Source organism: Zea mays, chromosome 3 (assembly GCF_902167145.1).
Source record: "Zea mays cultivar B73 chromosome 3, Zm-B73-REFERENCE-NAM-5.0, whole genome shotgun sequence".
NCBI lineage: Eukaryota > Viridiplantae > Streptophyta > Magnoliopsida > Poales > Poaceae > Zea > Zea mays.
The window spans coordinates 50,110,779-50,132,928 of record NC_050098.1 but is presented as its reverse complement, the minus strand read 5'-3'; the positions used below and the strand labels follow the sequence as shown (position 1 = coordinate 50,132,928).

The 22,150-nt window shown below is 41.9% G+C and overlaps 1 protein-coding gene across 1 annotated transcript in view; it reads left to right on the top strand.

Moving 5' to 3' along the window:
• LOC109944946 (uncharacterized) overlaps positions 1-19,242 on the top strand; it is a 28,727-nt gene extending 9,485 nt beyond the window's left edge. The window contains exon 4 of the mRNA XM_020550693.1: positions 19,049-19,242. Coding sequence (XP_020406282.1) covers positions 19,049-19,242 — 194 coding nt within the window. The remainder of the gene's footprint in view (positions 1-19,048) is intronic.
• The last annotated feature ends 2,908 nt before the right edge of the window (positions 19,243-22,150 follow it).

The following is a 22,150-nucleotide window of genomic DNA, read 5'->3' as shown; positions in this document are numbered from 1 at the left end:
TACAAATCACACACACCAATATTTTTGCGGCGGAAATCTTATTACCGAATTTTACAAGTTACAAAAATTTTACATTATTTTATCGGAGTGATTACAAAAGTATAAGTTTGAAATATATGCTAGCTCAAGTGACCATCCTCATTAAGAAGTATAGAAGGGTTACTTAGACTTATAAGAAGGCCGAGTCCACCGGCACTTAACACCATCAGCAGCAGCACAAAACTATGACCTGAAAAACAACAGTGAATAAAACCCTAAGTACGGAATTACTCAGCAAGACTTACCCGACTAAAAGAAGACTCTCAAGGGTATGCTGGCTAGAGGGAGTCAAGGTATGGCTTATCAAGAATCAAAGACTCTGTTTTGCAGAAAAGCTTACTATGAGTGGATCCTTAAAAATCCATTTTTACTTGTCAGGTTAAGTAAAGTTACATGCATCTAGAGTTCTTTCTACCCTAGTTCAATCACTTGACCTGCACTAGCCGTCTTTTTATCATCCCTTCAGTTCACTGGATTGCTACGTGTAGGGCAGTGACCAAGTCTTCATGTCCGCGAAGTTACGGCGATCCAAATCGATTATACTCAGCTGAGGATCTCCAATCACATGACATATGTAGCACTTAACCCTTGCATATGTCAACTCGCCACCAGGGTTCTTAAGACTAGATCAGGTTCACGCCAAACGAGGGCACAGATACACCACCGTCCATCCTCTTGCCACGGAGGGTACACACTACTCTCGCCATCTCTCCACTCCCATTGCGTGTTATCTTATTCTGGTATTAGTCTGTCTGAGGCAAAGCTTACCCATGATGAGGCATGTGACCATTTAAAGGGTCCTCCATCATCAAGCCTACATCGGCACGGTCCTTAATCGACTCAGACGGAGACACTACACCGAGACTCCCTTCTCGTGCAAGTCAACCGCTCGGTCTCAGCTTTATTATTTTCAACCCAAAGTTTGGTACCTGGCAGAGGTATATCTTTTCCGACGTTGAACCCATCATGGCCGTGATGGATCCACCATCAAGTTTTATTTTCAAAAACATTCCCACCCACTGAAGCATCACTTTTGTTTTAAAACAAAACATTTTTGTTTGCTAAAGCAAGGCTAAGCATCATAAAACTCTTTTCAAAACGGGTATCAAGGAAGGGTAATAATTTTCAAGGAAGGAAATGCATCAACGGTTTAGCACACAACTCCTATCACCTAATGCATCAAGCAAGGTGATAAAGATTTTAAAACAACAAGGAGGTGGCAAATGCATCGGGGCTTGCCTGAATAACACTAGGTTAGTGTTTGTTAGGCGATGTCCACTTGACGATCATCCCTCGACCGAGCACTTGCTTGATTTAACCATCTTCAGGTTGGTCTATCAGCTTCATCCTGCGGATTAGCCCGCGCTTGGGGTCGACTTGGCTCGTCTTCCGCATCACGTGACCACTTATCGTACCTAATTGAAATGCATTATGCATATGAATGCTTATGAAAATGCTAAGATAATATAAGTTTATTATTTAAGGTCTTGAATATAACTTTCCTTCACGGATCTCCGAGAAACTAGAGTTCGCGGAGTCGATAGTGAAGTTCATAGGGCACATGCTAGGGTTTTGGGTTCTAAGTATCAAACATGGTCCAAATCATACCAAACTTTACCCAAGGTTTCTAAATAATATTTAAAGTTTACCTAAAAAGTTTGGTGAATTTTGGAGTTATTAATTATTCCCTGAAATTCCAGAAATATGGGTTTAGCTATTTTAATTCCTCTATAATTTCTTATTTGGACCAAAAATCATGAAACTATTTTAATTAAATACTACAGAAAATTAGAAGCTTAGCAAAGTTGGTCTCATATTTTTATTATTTTTCTCGAATTCTTTATGGATTTCTAAACTTTCTCAGAAAAAGGAAAAGCTTTCAATAGTATTGGGCCGACATCAGCTCATTTGGCCCAGATTTCTACCGAATACAGACGCGCCCTCCATCGCGCCGTTACACTTGCACAAAGACCATTACTGGAATAAATATTCGAAAGGAGGTCCTTCTCTGATCTTAACGTGTCACTGACACATTATATCTTGCCCCCTCCATGTTCTTTGTCTTTTAAAATTGGGTCCCTGACCCCGGCAGACGGTGCGGATGGATTTCCCCGGCCACGCCACGACGATGGAGAGCCCAAGCACCCAATAAGCAGTGGCCAGGCCTAATTTTAACCTAATCCGATCAGCTATGGGCACAGATGTAGATTTTAAACCCCTATAACGACCTACCTGCGCTTACTGTGATGTTCTGGTTCCACGGTGTCTGCCCAGATGATTCAAGCATCGAAATACTCAAAAGAAGGACACGGGGAGCACGAGCAAGATATGGTCGATGCGATGCTTACGAAAATCGACATCGAACTGACAGAGTTTTGGTGGGTTGACACCAGAGCAGTTCATGCGGCGTCAAACCCGCGTTCCGATCAAACTGTTAGCCTGACAGCTCGACTTTGAGCAACTTTTTCTTCAATACTTGTACAGGATCAAGCCTACTTGTCTTAGGAACACTTAATCACCTTCTAATGGTCTCTAATTTATCTATACAACTCCCATCCTTTAACCCTCTAGATTGGTCACAAAAAGGCTCCAAACCTAGCTCGATGCCTTACATTATAGGTTTTAGAGTACTGCATGTGGTCTGAAAATTTAGAGTTCTATTAGCTCTGTTTTGGGGTATGTTTTCATGAGATTTCATAGGGTTTTAGGGTTGGGTTTCTCAATTGAACTTATACCCATACAGTAGCTCTACCATTTTCATGTACTAATTTAGGACAGAATCTTCATGAGTGAAGAGATATACAGCTACAAAGATGGTCTCAACCTACTGAAATTCAGCCTTAGTTACATAGCTTTCATGGGTCTTTTTTACAAAAAGGTCCAATTCCCACTATTCAACTTGTAGATCCTTCAATGTGAAAGATAGTGGGTTTGAGGTACTCTTTTACTTTGCTATTTGCACTTTGGTCCAAAAATGTGCAAAATTTGCATACAACCCCTAGGGTTTCAGTCCCGGGTTTTTCAGAGGTCTACTTATGGTTTCTGGCACTTCTAGGGTTTGAATGCCACTTAAGTCCATCCATGGTGACATTTTATGATTATTACAAATAAGTTTGGAGAATTTAACTCATTTGGGCTTAATTGACACCCTAAGCTCAGTTTAGGGTTAAGTACCCTACACTAGGGTTTTACCCATGACATATGACATCAATACAACTTGTTTGAAATTTTTGGCCTCGTGAATGCACTCTAGGTGTGGCAAACACATGATATGCCATTGCTTATGATGTTATGCTCATGTTTTAGTGGCAGTAACACCAGGGGTTTTACAGCCCTCCCCCCTTAAAAGAATCTCGTCCCGAGATTCAGAACGAAAGACTTTTAAGAGTAGAGAAGCATGTAACCCATGTCCATATCAGCGATAATCGTGAGACATTTCCAAATAAAGGCGAGTGTCTCAGGATGTTGTTTCTCTAGTGGACATAACATGTATTGCCATAAGCTAATTTAGAAATGTCCATGAGTAGAGACAATATCTGCCAGAAGAACACATAAGGTTCCATGTGTGCAGTTTGCTTTTTCTGATGACACTGTACTATCTGAGTCTGTTGAGCGAGCGGCAAATACGCGATTTTACCCAAACAGAATCAGATGCACCATCTTGGGTAAAACACACAAAAAGAGGTTTACCAACAAGTGGTCACGGTAAGTTCGTAGCACACGAGACGGGTGTGAACATCATAGTTAACTCGTGTTAGCCAGAGAATCCAAGTCCAAGAAAAATGATAAAGACTCGAAAAATATCAACGAAGAGATCCGTTGACTTCACAACCAATCCATTTTATCAAACACTAGGCATGGCTCGACATGCTCACACACGCTGGAAAAGCACGTGTGAGGCGGTCGAGGCGTGACTAGAGCGATGATTAGGTGGTTATCAGTCGGCTTAACTTGATCTGTGTAAGTACTTTCTTAGAATGGTTTGAACCAAAGTGAGTTTAGATAACTCGATAAAACGATCTATAAACTCAACCTTCGTTCATTGGGCAGTTACAAGTTAGTAAAACCATCTTGTTGAACTACTTTTGACATTGAGCAAGTCCTCTCAGTACCATCGGTAAGCCAACGGTCGAGAGCTCACATTTGCGAGCAAAAGGTCATGCATTTGGGTAGAAATCCATTTGGTCAGATTGTTCATCCATTTCTTCATGCAAGATGAACAGACTTGGTTCGGGAATACATGGATTAAATAAGAGAGCGAATGAACAAACTCCTGCATCTCAGCAGCAGGGGAAACAGATCTCCATTTTGAGAGCTAATCAGTTGTATTCCAATACTAAAAAGCTTCAAGACTTCACCTTTACATAAAGGACGTAAAGGGAACTTGTATGAGTAGTCACTACCAAGATCAAAAGAAATAAGACCACACATGAAAGTGGTATGCCCTTTTGACCCAACGGAGATGACAGATGTTGCTTGATCACATCACAAACAACATAGAAATTGTTTCAAGGAAAGGTCCATGGAAGATAACATATCGATATAGTCTCATAATGGATTATGACTACAAATGGTGATACCAGCGTGTGCCAAGTAGCGCAACCATGTGTGTGCACTCACAGGAGGCCCTCGGTTTCATCGCGTTGCCATCAGTTTTAGTCATAACACCATTACCAGACGTAACCAATAAGAAATCTCGCGCGACACCAATGGATTGGGCAAGGGTGACAATATACAAAGAGACTACCTGTCAAAACAGTTACAAGTAGAGAGCCAAATAGATTATGGCCCGATGAAATGAACAAGGCATGGCCATAACCTAAATTTTGATGGAAGGAATACGATGGGAGACTATTACTTCAGCCCCAAGCATATTTCTATGCCTATCATAGAGATTACAAGGTCAAGGATTAAGTTGGTATGCCTTCGATAGATATGGGGAAACCAAAGGCATCAAATTCAAGAAAATGATCGGACATGTCCTTTCCTAGGTTAGGTTGAAAAAGCAACATGACGATCCTTAAGAACAGACAAACTGGATAAGGGACATCCGCTTGTGCCAATTGGATAAGGACATGATTTAGGATGGAGACTGAAAGCTCTCTTCTGGGTTTTGGTGGTTTGGATGATAACCCAATTAAAGGACTAACAAGTGTGCTAAGTGTTGAACAGGTGCTTAATGCAAAGCTAACAGGGTTCAACACAAGTGAACAAGTGTGATGGTCCAAAGACTGGATTATCTATAGATAATGGACATCACAAGTAAGATGGACATTGCTTAAGTGAGACTCGGTGTGCGTAACTCAGAGACAATCGATCAAGCCAAGGATGGAGGCAAGAAGAGCTTCGAGGTACCAAGTGCACGGGAGAAGGTCAAGGAGGCTGAGGAACCCAAAGCCAAGGGTGAAGAAGAAGGCTTGCAAAGTCAAGGGTGATCGAGTTGAGAACATCTATGGCACATCAAGGATCACTACATAAGGACGTGACTTACAGCCAATGAGGTAACAGCTACAGTTATGTGGTGTAAGTCATAAGGCTCAAGATCAAGCTCTAAGAAGGAGATCAAGGTCACTAGAAGGAGAACAAGTGTCAAAACCAGAACTGGAAGCAGCCCAAAAGAGCTAAGTTCATCTTGATTTTCAGTTTGGGTTGTTCCTATGTTTGGAGATGTGCTATGTGACCTTTGCAGGATGTTGGAGCTAAGAAATGTCAATCTAGATCAAGTCAAGCTGACTTGATGATTTATGAGTCCAACATCAAAGCTCAAGCATGACAAATGCTATAGATGTAATAATTAAGAAAAGGTATGTTTCTAGACTTAGTACATTGGTTTTGTGGACTAATATATTTGTCTAAGTGTTAGAAACAGAAAGAAGAAGAAAAGAAAAAAGGTGCAAAAGGCTTGGCTGTGTACAGCCAAGACTCAGCTCAGTCTGGCACACCGGACTGTCCGGTGGTGCACCGGACAGTGTCCGGTGCACCAGGTTAAACCCCGGTGAACAGGCCGCTCTCGGGAGGAGTCTGGCGACGTATGGCTATAATTCACCGGACTGTCCGGTGGTGCACCGGACTGTCCGGTGAGCCAACGGTCGGCTTGGGCAACGGTCGGCCGCGCGATCTGCGCGTGACGTGTGGCCGAGCCAACGGTCAGATGGGGGCACCGGACTGTCCGGTGTGCACCGGACAGTGTCCGGTGCGCCAACGGCTCCAGGACTGCAACGGTCGACTGCTCCATTTATGGAAGGAGATCAGACACCGGACAGTGTCCGGTGGTGCACCGGACTGTCCGGTGCGCCACCCGACAGAAGGCAAGATTTGCCTTCCTGGATTGCTTCCAACGGCTCCTAGGCCTCTTGTGCCTATAAAAGGGACCCCTAGGCGCCTCTAGCAAGGCACAAGTACAGCCAACAAGTGTAGACATCACTCGGATCAATTCTCACTCTCCCTCTTGTGTGTAACTCTCTAGTTTGTGTAGAAGGCACAACTATAAGCCTTTAGAGAGAGGAGAAGTGCTGCTAAGAGCTAGAGCAAGGTCTTGAGCGTATCGTTACTCTGCCGGGGTGCTGCCAAGAAGTTTGTAAGCAGCCGCAGTTTTGGTGTAACCCAACTCAACATGGTGAAAGGCTCTATCTGTCATATTGACAGATCTGAGCAATCGGAGGAAGGAGTTGAAATAGACTCCAAGCCCTGGTGTGGCTAACTCCAACGAGGACTAGGCAAGCATTTCAGGCTTGGCCGAACCTCGGGATAAATCCTTGCTTCTGTGTGCTCTGTTCTGTATTGACATTTTGAAACAGGATCTTCTATTCCACTGCAACCTACTCGAAGAGTCTTCTCACTCCACTGTGTACTAAGTCTTCGAGTAGAGTAAGAATTTAAGTTTTAAAGTAATAAGTTTTATTCGCCTATTCACCCCCCCTCTAGGCGACATCCAGATCCTGTTCCCGGGCAAAGGGAACTTTCAATTGGTATCAGAGCTAGGCCTCTCCAGTGTGGGCTTAGCCGTCCGGAGATGACGATGTCGTCACAAGAGGTAACTGTAGAACTTCTTTTAGGCGATGGCTCTAATTACAAGTCTTGGTCTGTCTCTATTTATAGTGCTTTCATGAGTGTTGATCCTAATTTGAGACAGGTCTTTAGTAGTAGTATTTTTCCCTATAATATTAGTAAAAATCCTTCCAATGAAGAACTAAGATGTCTAACTCTAAATCACCATGCATGCAACATCTTAATTGATTCTCTATCTAGAGGTGCCTATTTTGCCATCATGAGTAGTGATAGTGATCTATTTGTTGATGCTCATGATTTATGGAATAGGATTAAAGAAAAATATTTTGTGGCAAACTGTGATGCTCCTACTCCCTATATTACTTGTGATACTAACCATTCAAAGGGAGAGGAACAAGAACGATGGCACCCAAACGATGAATCCACCTCGTCGACAGGTTTGTTCTCCACTAGTAATAAATGTTTTATTGCTAACAATGACGGTGGAGACGAAAGCCATGATAAGGAGGAATATGAGGATGATAGCGAGGATGAATCTTCATCATCACAAGGTACATTTTCCTATATTGCTTCCACTGACATTAATGACAGGGAAAATGAGACCGATGATGTGGAAGAAGAGGAGATTCGCCATTTCTACAACCATCTCAACAAAGCGGACAAAGCTCTCTTGGTTAAGTTGTTGAGAAGGAATAAGGAACAAGGCGATACGCTCCTCAGGCTAGAGGAGACTCTAATCAAAACAAACAACAGCCTGGAGAGGATGACCAAAGAACATGAGGAGCTAAGGTGCTCTCATGATGTCTTGGTCCAACGGTATGATTCAATGTTAATTGAGCAAAGTAATAATGATGACGCTCTATCTAATGTTGCTCAACTTAAAACTGAAAATTCTATGCTTAGAAGTCAAGTAGAAACAATGAATTTAGAAAAACTTGCTCTAAGTGAAAAATATGATATGCTATCTTATTCTCATAATGAATTAGTTGATGACCATATCATGCTTAATGTTGCTCATGAGGTTGTAATTTCAAACTTAAATTCATGTGAATCTCATTCTTGCACATGTGCACATTTAGATAATATATCACCATGTGCTAACCCCTGTTGCTCAAAAGAAAGCAAATTTTTGAATGAGCATCAAGCTGCAGGATCAAAAGAAAGGAACAAGAAAGCAAAACAACTAAGGAGAAGACGCATTGCTCAACCTCCTCAAGATATCCACGGACGCGTGGTGAAGAAGCTTGAGACGGGAGAAACCGCAGCAAGTGTTAAACTCCATAAGAAGGATGTTCCTAAAGCAATAAATGAAGAAATCAACATGAACAAGGAAAAAGGTAAAAATTCAATTAGTCATGTTGTTTGCACTGATCATCTCTCTATGTCATCCAAGAGCAAAAAGGGAAGAGGAAAAAGGAGGTGCTTCAAGTGCAAGGAATTAGGTCACTTCATTGCGTCTTGTCCACACAAAGACAAGGATGAAGGAATGAGGAGATGCTTTGGATGCAACGATAAGGACCATATGATCACTTCATGTCCGCTCATGAAGAATCAAAGACGTGCACCCTCCAAGATGACTCTCACTAAGCAAAAAGACAAACAACAAGTGTCAAGTCAGGTTGAGCGACGTTTCTGCTACATGTGTGGTGAGCATGGTCATCTACCTAAGGTATGTAAGAAGGGTAAGGTTCCTAAACAAGTAAATTTATCTCAATCTTATTCGCTTAGGAGACCCCAATCATACACTTGTGCTAGATCAGTAATGAGATCACCTAGAACTAGCACAACTGCTATTTGGGTACCAAAGGCCCTTTTAGATGAACGTTATGGACCCATCTCGAGATGGGTACCAAACCTTGCCAACTAGACCATGCAGGTGCCTCGAGATGGACTGGAGACTCTGGGAGAGCTTAAGATGGTTAATTCAAACTCTATGCTTAGGCTATCAATTTTAATGTCTATTTATTGACCCAAGGTTGAATTATTGTGCAATACTAATCCCATGTTCATCTCGAGTTAAATAAGTTGTAGATGTCCTTGATCATTATTGGTGAATCAAGCAAAGGACTTTGATGAGAATCTGCAACTTGCTCTCCAAAGGATGGTACCCGTGTATCTTAAGTGCATTATTTCTAATCAGCATTGCTTTTAAGTTGGATTGTCGTGCTATACCTATCCTTGGAGTAGTTATGCTTTTGAGATTGCTTGTGTTGAATATGTTTCAATTAATGATCCATGATTTCCAAGATCATAATCATGCTTGCTTAATCGTGACTGTGTGCTTTATAGGTTATATCTCATGAATCATTCAATGGGTAGTTTTTCATTTGATATATCCACCATGATTAACTCCCTTGGTGTATGTGGATAAACATGTATCTTTTTGTAAGTCATGCTATGTGATTTTTAATGATTAACCTATGTGCAAGCATGATAGTTTTGTTTAGTCCATGTTCACATGATTACTTTGTCTTGGTACTCTGTGTATACCAAAACAAGAAATCCATGTTGTGTCTCTAATGCACCCTCTCGAGCTATGAGGTGCATGAGCAAAAGGAGCCCTAAATTGGTGACAACAGGTGCTCTCACTACACACTACCTAAAAGAATGAATCTCATGGCATTCAGGTAAAAGGCAAAGGTATGGAGAATGGAACTATGCAATTTCATTGAATATCTTGAAGTTCCGTTGATTGTGATCATAGGTATGTTCTTGCCTTTCAATTGGTAGTATCTTGGCTTATGTGCTTTATGCTTTAAAATGTTGTTTCTTTTGGTGTACCTAAGGAACCTTCTTAATCATGGTGTACTTAGACATTGCACTTTATATGTATGATCTTGTCGTTTTCAATTGGTATATGTGGTGTAATGGTTATCATGTATGAAGCAGGCCTAGGTTGCTTGTAAAATGTTATACTCCTTGAGGCATGCATTGTTGTATTAAGTCAACTATTCAATTGGTATCTCTTTGTGATGAAATTGATAGAGTATGCCTTGACCAAGATATGTTGTGATCCCCTCTAGTTCTGAGGAAGCTAGAATGTGCAAAGTGCAAGTCATTCAAATACTTGATGCACAACTTTAGGGGGAGCACACATAACTTGTGTCTTTTGAGACTAATTGTTTCTTGAGTGATCCTGTATAGTCTCAAGGTGAAAAAGGGAAGATGAGCAAGAAATGGAGCAATCAGGACTTGGGTACCTCCACAAGTCGAGTAATTGGTATCTAAAGTTGTGAGTAATTACGTATTTAAAGGTTGCTCGTGCTCTATAATAGTTGGTGATCCTAGATGCTTATCTTTAAATATCATGGAGCTATGACAATGATGATTTTTCAATTGGTAGCCTTGGTAGTGTGCTTCAATTGGTATCTTTTGGTAATCACTAGAATAGAAGCTTCATCTTGTGCCACAATACTATAACTTGTTCTAAGTTTTGTATCTTAGCAAAAAGAAAAGGTCAGGATAAAGGATCAGGCATAAGTGTAAAGGAGCTCCCTAGAGATAAAACTTTCAAGATGGAAATCTTGAATTGATGACAAAAGGAACTCTGCCTACTTAGATGGAAAGTACACCATAACATGGTAAAGGTACAAAAGGAGGTATTGACCTTTTTGCGTATTTGTACCTTAATTTTTCTCCAATGCTTGTGTTGCATATGTTTAATGTGTAAGGGGGAGTAATGTTAGTGTGTTGCATTTCCCCTGCTTAATACCCTTCTGTCCCTTAACATCATCCTATGTTCTTGCTTGAATATGGTTTTGGTGTTTGATGTCAAAGGGGGAGAATTTGTGCATTAAAGCTTACCTCGACCTGAGAGGAAAGCTTATCTTAAGGGTGAAGATTAATTTTTTTTGTGTGCTAAAGGACTCAAAGGGGTTTCCTTGAGTTCCTTTGATCTTAAAGAAAAATGTGTTAGTTTGTTGATAATACTTATCATATGCTTCTTGTTGTATTATATGGTGATAATGCAAAATTAGTGCTTCCGTTGAGATGAATCAATTGGTATCTACTGTGTTTATCCTGTGATAGATATTCATGTGGTTCTGGCGCTTTAAAACCGGTATCTTAATGGTGAAGCAATGCTTCGAATTAGCCTAAGTATGTGCATGTTGGCATTTAAGGCCAAAGTTAAGATTTTAATGTAAGCACATATTTAGGGGGAGCATTCTATAAACTTAGAATTCAAAATTTATGCTTTAAATCTTATTGTTGTGTAAGCTTTAATTGTGTTGCCATCAATCACCAAAAAGGGGGAGATTGAAAGCTCTCTTCTGGGTTTTGGTGGTTTGGATGATAACCCAATTAAAGGACTAACAAGTGTGCTAAGTGTTGAACAGGTGCTTAATGCAAAGCTAACAGGGTTCAACACAAGTGAACAAGTGTGATGGTCCAAAGACTGGATTATCTATAGATAATGGACATCACAAGTAAGATGGACATTGCTTAAGTGAGACTCGGTGTGCGTAACTCAGAGACAATCGATCAAGCCAAGGATGGAGGCAAGAAGAGCTTCGAGGTACCAAGTGCACGGGAGAAGGTCAAGGAGGCTGAGGAACCCAAAGCCAAGGGTGAAGAAGAAGGCTTGCAAAGTCAAGGGTGATCGAGTTGAGAACATCTATGGCACATCAAGGATCACTACATAAGGACGTGACTTACAGCCAATGAGGTAACAGCTACAGTTATGTGGTGTAAGTCATAAGGCTCAAGATCAAGCTCTAAGAAGGAGATCAAGGTCACTAGAAGGAGAACAAGTGTCAAAACCAGAACTGGAAGCAGCCCAAAAGAGCTAAGTTCATCTTGATTTTCAGTTTGGGTTGTTCCTATGTTTGGAGATGTGCTATGTGACCTTTGCAGGATGTTGGAGCTAAGAAATGTCAATCTAGATCAAGTCAAGCTGACTTGATGATTTATGAGTCCAACATCAAAGCTCAAGCATGACAAATGCTATAGATGTAATAATTAAGAAAAGGTATGTTTCTAGACTTAGTACATTGGTTTTGTGGACTAATATATTTGTCTAAGTGTTAGAAACAGAAAGAAGAAGAAAAGAAAAAAGGTGCAAAAGGCTTGGCTGTGTACAGCCAAGACTCAGCTCAGTCTGGCACACCGGACTGTCCGGTGGTGCACCGGACAGTGTCCGGTGCACCAGGTTAAACCCCGGTGAACAGGCCGCTCTCGGGAGGAGTCTGGCGACGTACGGCTATAATTCACCGGACTGTCCGGTGGTGCACCGGACTGTCCGGTGAGCCAACGGTCGGCTTGGGCAATGGTCGGCCGCGCGATCTGCGCGTGACGCGTGGCCGAGCCAACGGTCAGATGGGGGCACCGGACTGTCCGGTGTGCACCGGACAGTGTCCGGTGCGCCAACGGCTCCAGGACTGCAACGGTCGACTGCTCCATTTATGGAAGGAGATCAGACACCGGACAGTGTCCGGTGGTGCACCGGACTGTCCGGTGCGCCACCCGACAGAAGGCAAGATTTGCCTTTCTGGATTGCTTCCAACGGCTCCTAGGCCTCTTGTGCCTATAAAAGGGACCCCTAGGCGCCTCTAGCAAGGCACAAGTACAGCCAACAAGTGTAGACATCACTCGGATCAATTCTCACTCTCCCTCTTGTGTGTAACTCTCTAGTTTGTGTAGAAGGCACAACTATAAGCCTTTAGAGAGAGGAGAAGTGCTGCTAAGAGCTAGAGCAAGGTCTTGAGCGTATCGTTACTCTGCCGGGGTGCTGCCAAGAAGTTTGTAAGCAGCCGCAGTTTTGGTGTAACCCAACTCAACATAGTGAAAGGCTCTATCTGTCATATTGACAGATCTGAGCAATCGGAGGAAGGAGTTGAAATAGACTCCAAGCCCTGGTGTGGCTAACTCCAACGAGGACTAGGCAAGCATTTCAGGCTTGGCCGAACCTCGGGATAAATCCTTGCTTCTGTGTGCTCTGTTCTGTATTGACATTTTGAAACGGGATCTTCTATTCCACTGCAACCTACTCGAAGAGTCTTCTCACTCCACTGTGTACTAAGTCTTCGAGTAGAGTAAGAATTTAAGTTTTAAAGTAATAAGTTTTATTCGCCTATTCACCCCCCCTCTAGGCGACATCCAGATCCTGTTCCCGGGCAAAGGGAACTTTCAGAGACATGACTCGAGATTCTTGTTTTAAGCTTTGGTACACTTTATGTCCAACAAAGAAGTTATCTAAGCATTTACTTGTATGTGTTTGGTCATGGAGTGATAACAGAAAAATCAACTTTGGGTCATAGTTCACTAAATAAAAATATGGCCTAGTTTTGGGTTTAAGCAAGCAAACTACCAACCTTCTATCAGCACATCAAGTACCAGAGCAACACATATATAACACCTAAATGGGCTACCTAAAGGATGAAGAATAGCTATTTCACTGACGTTCATAATACCGTATTACACCACATTATCTACAATCACTGGTTACTGGAATAAGGATGAGAGAAGCATTTTGGATGTATAGGTGACAAACATGATCCAACAATCAGGATGCATGCTCGTCCTATGCGTCCTCACGAGTTTTGCCAACATAATGTGGCAATAGTGTTCTATATCGGTGGCATATGTTCTCTCTCGATATTTTGCTAGTCGTCAGCTACACATACGTTTTCGAGGTTAGTGTACCTGCAGAAAAATCCATCACAGCCCATTTTTCCCATGATGCAGTTCACACAGGATAGTTTATCACAGTTTATACTCCATATATTGCTATATGGAGGCCAGCTCATCATTAAGCGCCGAGCCACGCATAGGCGTCGTTGCCACACTTTAACCATATGGCAACTCATTATGGTAACTCACCTTCTTACCTGAGCGTAGGTGCGTCGTTACAAGTACATTACACTTCTCAGTATTCCCATGTCTGTATACCCATACACATCCATGGGGTACCGAATTCCCGGAAAAGTAATTACTCCACATCGCAACTTTCATATATACATATGTGTAACATGCATATAATCAAGCGCTTTTTACACTCTTCCCTAGACCGACGGTTGTTCGGTCATGCTCTCACATCTCACCTTACCTGAGCGTCGATCCATTCAAAACTGAATGGCCTCAAATATAACAATACACATGTATGCAATACCCCCGGTTGTGCGTTAGTGGTTTTGAACTAAGCCACCTGATAGTCCTTAATTTAGGGCTTAATAGAGGATGTCGCTAGCATTATAGTTTTTCAAAGCTGTTTTTCAAAACCAAACAATGTGTTTAGTTGAAAATAGGTCTTCCGAAATCAAAACTTCTGTTTTGAAAATACGTATGTGACTGTATATACTTAATCCTGCTCCGATACCAGCTGTGGCAGAACCTCCCAAGTTATTGGGCCCACATGCACCTGTCCTTGTCTCAAAGACCTCAGACGGCTATGCATGTGCACCAGATAACTTAACAGGATCTGTCCGAGTGCCCCAAGGACCTCGGATAAACCACTTACAACCAGAACCGCGGGATTAAGTAATACAAATCACACACACCAATATTTTTGCAGCAGAAATCTTATTACCAAATTTTACAAGTTACAAAAATTTTACATTATTTTATCGGAGTGATTACAAAAGTATAAGTTTGAAATATATGCTAGCTCAAGTGACCATCCTCATTAAGAAGTATAGAAGGGTTACTTAGACTTATAAGAAGGCCGAGCCCACCGACACTTAACACCATCATCAGCAGCACAAAACTATGACTGAAAAACAACAGAGAATAAAACCCTGAGTACGGAATTACTCAGCAAGACTTACCCGACTAAAGAAAAGACTCTCAAGAGTATGCTGGCTAGAGGGAGTCAAGGTATGGCTTATCAAGAATCAAAGACTCTGTTTTGTAGAAAAGCTTACTATGAGTGGATCCTTAAAAATCCATTTTTACTTGTCAGGTTAAGTAAAGTTACCTGCATCTAGAGTTCTTTCTACCCTAGTTCAATCACTTGACCTGCACTAGCCGTCTTTTTATCATCCCTTCAGTTCACTGGATTGCTACGTGTAGGGCAGTGACCAAGTCTTCATGTCCGCGAAGTTACGGCGATCCGAATCGATTATACTCAACTGAGGATCTCCAATCACACGACATATGTAGCACTTAACCCTTGCATATGTCAACTCGCCACCGGGGTTCTTAAGACCAGATCAGGTTAACGCCAACTGAGAGCACAGATACACCACCGTCTGGCCTCTTGCCATGGAGGGTACACGCTACTCTCGCCATCTCTCCACTCCCATTGCGTGTTATCTTATTCTGGTATTAGTCCGCCCGAGGCAAAGCTTACCCATGATGAGGCATGTGACCAGGGAGACACTACACCGAGACTCCCTTCTCGTGCAAGTCAACCGCTCGGTCTCAGCTTTATTATTTTCAACCCAAAGTTTGGTACCTGGCAGAGGTACATCTTTTCCGACGTTGAACCTATCACGGTCGTGATGGATCCACCATCAAGTTTTATTTTTGAAAACATTCCCACCCACTAAAGCATCACTTTTGTTTTAAAACAAAACATTTTTATTTGCTAAAGCAAGGCTAAGCATCATAAAACTCTTTTCAAAACAGGTACCAAGGAAGGGTAATAAATTTTCAAGGAAGGAAATGCATCAACGGTTTAGCACACAACTCCTATCACCTAATGCATCAAGCAAGGTGATAAAGATTTTAAAACAACAAGGAGGTGGAAAATGCACCGGGGCTTGCCTGAATAAAACTAGGTTAGTGCTTGTTAGGCAATGTCCACTTGACGATCATCCCTCGACCGAGCACTTGCTTGATTTAACCATCTTCAGGTTGGTCTATCAACTTCATCCTGCGGATTAGCCCGCGCTTAGGGTCGACTTGGCTCGTCTTCCGCATCACGTGACCACTTATCGTACCTAATTGAAATGCATTATGCATATGAATGCTTATGAAAATGCTAAGATAATATAAGTTTATTATTTAAGGTCTTGAATATAACTTTCCTTCACGGATCTCCGAGAAACTAGAGTTCGCGGAGTCGATAGTGAAGTTCATAGGGCACATGCTAGGGTTTTGGGTTCTAAGTATCAAACATGGTCCAAATCATACCAAACTTTACCCAAGGTTTCTAAATAATATTTAAAGTTTACCTAAAAAGTTTGGTGAATTTTGGAGTTATTAATTATTCCCTAAAATTCCAGAAACAAGGGTTTAGCTATTTTAATTACTCTATAATTTCTTACTTGGACCAAAAATCATGAAACTATTTTAATTAAATACTACAGAAAATTAGAAGCCTAGCAAAGTTGGTCTCATATTTTTATTATTTTTCTCAAATTCTTTATGGATTTCTAAACTTTCTTAGAAAAAGAAAAAGGAAAAGCTTTCAATAGTATTGGGCCGACATCAGCTCATTTGGCCCAGATTTCTACCGAATACAGACGCGCCTGCCATCGCGCTGTTACAGTTGCACAAAGACCCTTACTGGAATAAATATTCAAAAGGAGGTCCTTCTTCGATCTTAACGTGTCACTGACACATTATATCTTGCCCCCTCCACGTTCTTTGTCTTTTAAAATTGGGTCCCTGACCCCGGCCGGCGACGCGGATGGATTTCCTCGGCCACGCCACGGCGGTGGAGAGCCCGAGCACCCAAGAAGCAGTGGCCAGGCCTAATTTTAACCTAATCCGATTAGCTATGGGCACAGATGTAGATTTTAAACCCCTAGAATGACCTACACGCGCTTACGGTGATGCTCTGGTTCCGCGATGTCTGCCTAGATGATTCAAGCACCGAAAGACTCAAAAGAAGGACACATGGAGCACGAGCAAGATACGGTCGACGCGATGCTTACGAAAATCGACATTGAACCGACAGAGTTTTGGTGGGTTGACACCAAAGCAGTTCATGCGGCGTCAAACCCGCGTTCCGATCAAACTAGGATTGTAAAGACCAACCGGACTCCTGGGCGAGCTTCACCAACCCATAAGGATGCTAGAACATTAATTCTTAAGGGTTAAGCCATACCGTAATCTCCTGGCCGCGTGAGGTTGATGCATGGGCGAGGTGGTCACCAGATACGTTCAGTGCCTTGATCGATGGAATTAGGCGTGTCCAGGGTATGATATGGGGAAGGAAGAGCAATACTGCTGACTGAAGCTACTCACTATGGTTGATGATCGAAGCACGAATCACTGAACTGACTTCTGCCTTCTTTCCCTCTCCCTGTTGCTCTTTATATAGGCAGGGAAAAGATCGAAGGGCTGGATTCTTGAACTTGCAGCAAGGATAGCTATGAACACTAGATGCAGTCGTGGCTCCCTCAAGAAGATCCACGCAATTACACAGAGCCTAGTCAGATAGGGTGAAGTTTATCCAGGGCAAAAAGGAGGGGGTAATGATGGAGCGCACTGTAGCAGATTTTTGTACTGGTGATATTTCAGTGATGTGCAAGTCTGAATATCTTGCTACCACCTCATCTCAATCTTCAGCCTATCCCAAAGTTGGACACGACAGGGAGTAAAAAGATCACAGCTAGATATTTCCGCAATTTTGGATCTACAGCTCTTGACTGATCCACCCATCTTCAGCTAGCTATTTCTCTCATTTTCTGAGTAAGACAGATTAATCACTGTTAATAGAACTTGTTTATTAATCCAAGGTCTACCAAGTTTCTACAGATTTCATAGACCCAAACCTCCTAGATTAGAAGTTATGGCATCCAAAAGTTGACTACAAAATCTGGTTACCATTTCTGTTTGCCTGAACCAATTTTCAGTTTTGTTCAGTTGGCCCTCCCCTTTCGATAGAGGCCTTTTGGGGTGCCTAAATCTTTCAAGTTTACATAATGTCAAGCCAGGGTCCCTTAATAAACTTTGCTCATGGATACAACCTCTCCAACTTTGCTTAAGACATTTTGGCACAAAGTCACGTAGGATACTTTTTACAAGGCCTCAAAGTGGAGCAAACAAGCAATATTCAGAACAGACCGGTCTAATTGACAGTCTAGAACTGTTAGCCTGACATCTCGACCTTGAGCAACTTTTTCTTCAATACTTGTACAGGATCAAGCCTACCTGTCTTAGGAACACTTAATCACCTTCTAATGGTCTCTAATTTATCTATACAACTCCCAGCCTTTAACCCATTAGATTGGTCACAAAAAGGCTCCAAACCTAGCTCGATGCCTTACATTATAGGTTTCAGAGTACTGCATGTGGTCTGAAAATTCAGAGTTCTATTAGCTCTGTTTTGGGGTATGTTTTCATGAGATTTCATAGGGTTTTAGGGTTGGGTTTCTCAATTGAACTTATACCCATACAGTAGCTCTACCATTTTGATGTACTAATTTAGGACAGAATCCTCATGAGTGAAGAGATATACAACTCCAAAGATGGTCTCAACCTACTTAAATTCAGACTTAGTTACATAGCTTTCATGGGTCTTTTTTACAAAAAGGTCCAATCCCACTATTCAACTTGTAGATCCTTCAATGTGAAAGATAGTGGGTTTGAGGTACTCTTTTACTTTGCTATTTGCACTTTGGTCCAAAAATGTGCAAAATTTGCATACAACCCCCTAGGGTTTTAGTCCTGGGTTTTTGAGAGGTCTACTTATGGTTTCTGGCACTTCTAGGGTTTGAATGCCACTTAAGTCCATCCATGGTGACATTTTATGATTATTACAAATAAGTTTGGAGAATTTAACTCATTTGGGCTTAATTGACACCCTAAGCTCAGTTTAGGGTTAAGTACCCTACACTAGGGTTTTACCCATGACATATCACATTAATACAACTTGTTTGAAATTTTGGACTTGTGAATGCACTCTAGGTGTGGCAAACACATGATATGCCATTGCTTATGATGTTATTCTCAAGTTTTAGTGGCAGTAACACCAGGGGTGTTACACCATTGATCTCACAAATTTCGCAACACGTGACATTACAGGTATATTATAACAATCATAATTTCATTGAATTGTTGCTGCCTTTTGTACTACTATTGATTTAGCTAATGACTAGGATGATTATGATAGGTCCCGTTAAAAACACTCCATCAGGTGGTAACTCTATCGAACGAAAGAGGCAAAGCGATAGAGAAAGGCGTGCAACAATGTTGGTTGAACAAAGGAATGAGTACAATAACAAGCGTCGTGAAATGCGTCAACGAAATAAGGGACAAAATGTGATGCCCAGTGTGTCAGGAGGTGATGAAACCCATCAAATTTAAATTAAATATGTCTATGCATAAACCTGCAATTGGAAAGTAATTGTATTCATATTTTGAAGATGGCGACAAAAAGTAAACATGGATCCAGATGATGATAGAGACTGGCTGCATCGAAATGAGACATTCTGGTCAAATGACTATGTCGCAACGACAGACCTTCTGACACCACGTACATGACTGTTCACTTTACTAAAAATAAGCAAAAAACAACAGATTTCAAGCGATTGAACCTAGACATGCCTTATTCTAGTCACTGTGCATGGATCTGTTGGTGTCATTGGGGAACCGGGTATAAGCGTGAGGGAGTATAGGCTTGAATGCCTTAGGTTCTATAATCAGACACCAAAGCGAAAAGAGGCAAAGGTAGAGTACATGAGAAAACGTAGAGTACTGCAGGCTAACACTTTTAATCATGTGTCCATCACCATGGAGGACCCAACATATAGCCCTGAGGTTGTACAACCTACAGCAGATGCAACAAAACCTGATGGATCCTCAGTTACCGCCTGCAACTGGGTTATCCCTGAATTCGTCAGGACACCTTTCCCGCCGGCTTCAACACCGGCCGAGGTTGTCGGTTCATTCGATATGTCTACTGAATCAATAAGACGTAAACATCATGTTCTGCGTGGGGAAAGACAAGCTATCTTAGCCCATCGAAACCAGCAATTTCAAGCATCCATTGCAAGGAACGTGACTACTTCGAATGGGGATACTATCGGTGACGCTGAGATCAACAACAATGGTAATTACTATCCAATCTTAAATGGATCTTGCACGACGGTGATAGCATGTAGTCAAACTAAACGTGTGTTTCCATCAACACAATCTATGGTTCCATGCCAAGGCGCTACCTTGCCAACAAATGGAAGTGCAGGCATAACCAAACAAGGAAGTGGGGTGGAGCATACACAAGCGAAGCCAAGGGTCATTTCCAATTGTAATTGTTAAAAATCTTTATTTAGATTACATATTTTCCCCACCCTGAATGCCTTTGTCTTTTACGTGGCTCGTATTTTCACAATCTAGATGATGATGATGATGAGGATGTCATATTCGGAGAAGATGATGATGACGACGAGGGATACATATTCGCTAGCCAATGTACATATGTCAATTTTTATTATGACAGCAAGGCTTATATAAATACACATGTCTTAGTCGTTGTTTTCCAAAAAATATCAGATGAGGAGACTAGCGAGGACATCGAGATCGATGGTACTCAACATGAATCTACTGGCACTGATGTGCCTGACCCATACAAGAAGGTATATAATAACCTCCCTGAAGAAACACATATGTTGAAGCCTGTTCCTAACTGTGGTTATTGCACTGGGAAGAAGTTTGAGTACGAGCCACCTGGGTTTTGCTGTCGTGGTGGGAAGGTTGATCAGCTAGCACCACTGGATACACCTCCCCAGCTCAGGAGGTTGTGGGATAGTGCAGATTCTGATGCTAAGCACTTTCGTGATAACATTAGGTTTTTAATGGCCAATTATCTTTCACTTCCCTATATTGTTGCCCAATAGTATGACAACTAATGTGGGAGATTCTGGTATATACACATTCCGAGCACAAGGCATGATGTACCATAATATCAAGTCATTCGGTAAGGAAGGTGGGTCGGAGCATAAACATCTAGAGCTTTATTTTTACGATGATGATCCCAGTCTCGAGCATTGGTACCGTAAGTGTCGTGAAGAGCAACTTCAGAAAGACAAAGAGGTTATTAAATAGATAGTTGGCATACTCCATGGAAACCCGTACTCCGAGCACCTTAGGAGCGTGGGCCATGTTGAGAACCTTGATGGCTATCATATCACATTGAACCTTGACCAGATGTTGAACCAGAAGACATATAACACGCCTCTCACTTCAGAGGTAGCCGTTGTATGGATCGAGGGGAGCGAACGGTGAGGTTAGTTCAGCAAGAGTGTTATGCTACATGGGAAGGATAGGTCAAGCCCTAAAATCCGTTCATACCATGGATGCTACGATGCACTCTCGTATCCATTGTTCTTCCCTAGAGGTGAACTTGGATGACATGCAAATATCCCAAAGGTTGGTGTATCCATGGATGAAGTGGATGCATACCGTGCGACACATAGGGCAAATAATTCAAATGATGAAGATGTAGGTTAGTTGTTTATTTGTAATTTGAGATTTTTGCACATTATTAACTATTCTTTCAACATCACTCACTTTTCAATCCTTGCATATGCAGAATCTCCTACCCGTTTATGTGTGTCCGCACGTGACTACTACTGCTACAAATTCCATATTCGTCTCGGGGTATTCAATCCAATACTTCATGGAAAGCGACTTTTCCAGTAGTTCGTTGTCGACACGTAATCAAGATTGAGAGCTCTCATTTAGATTTTATACGTAAGAATCAGGATCGGTTAAGGGCAGACCTATACCAGGGCTTGGTGGATAGCATGTTAAATGGATATATTAGAGCAGAAAAGGTTGGGAAGCGAACTATGTTGTCGACGTCGTTTGTTGGTGGTCCTCGTGACATGAGATGTCGGTATATGGATGCTATGGCTCTGGTGCGAAAGTTTGGTAAATCAGGCATCTTTCTTACCATGACATGTAACCCCAACTGGGATGAGATAAGGAGGGAGATTCTCCCTAGGCAAACAACGCAAGATCGTCCTGATCTTGTAGTGTGTGTCTTTCATGCGAAGCTATAGGAGTTAAAGCATAGGCTGACTAAACAGGATATTCTAGGTAAGGTCCGAGCCTACGTCTACGTCATGGAGTTTCAAAAGTGGGGTTTGCCACATGCCCATTTTCTACTCATCATGTAGAGGAAGTACAAGCTCACGTGCCCTGAGCTATATGACCCTTTGATCTCATCCAAGATCCCACACAACAAGTACCCTGAACTACGAAAGATGGTTAT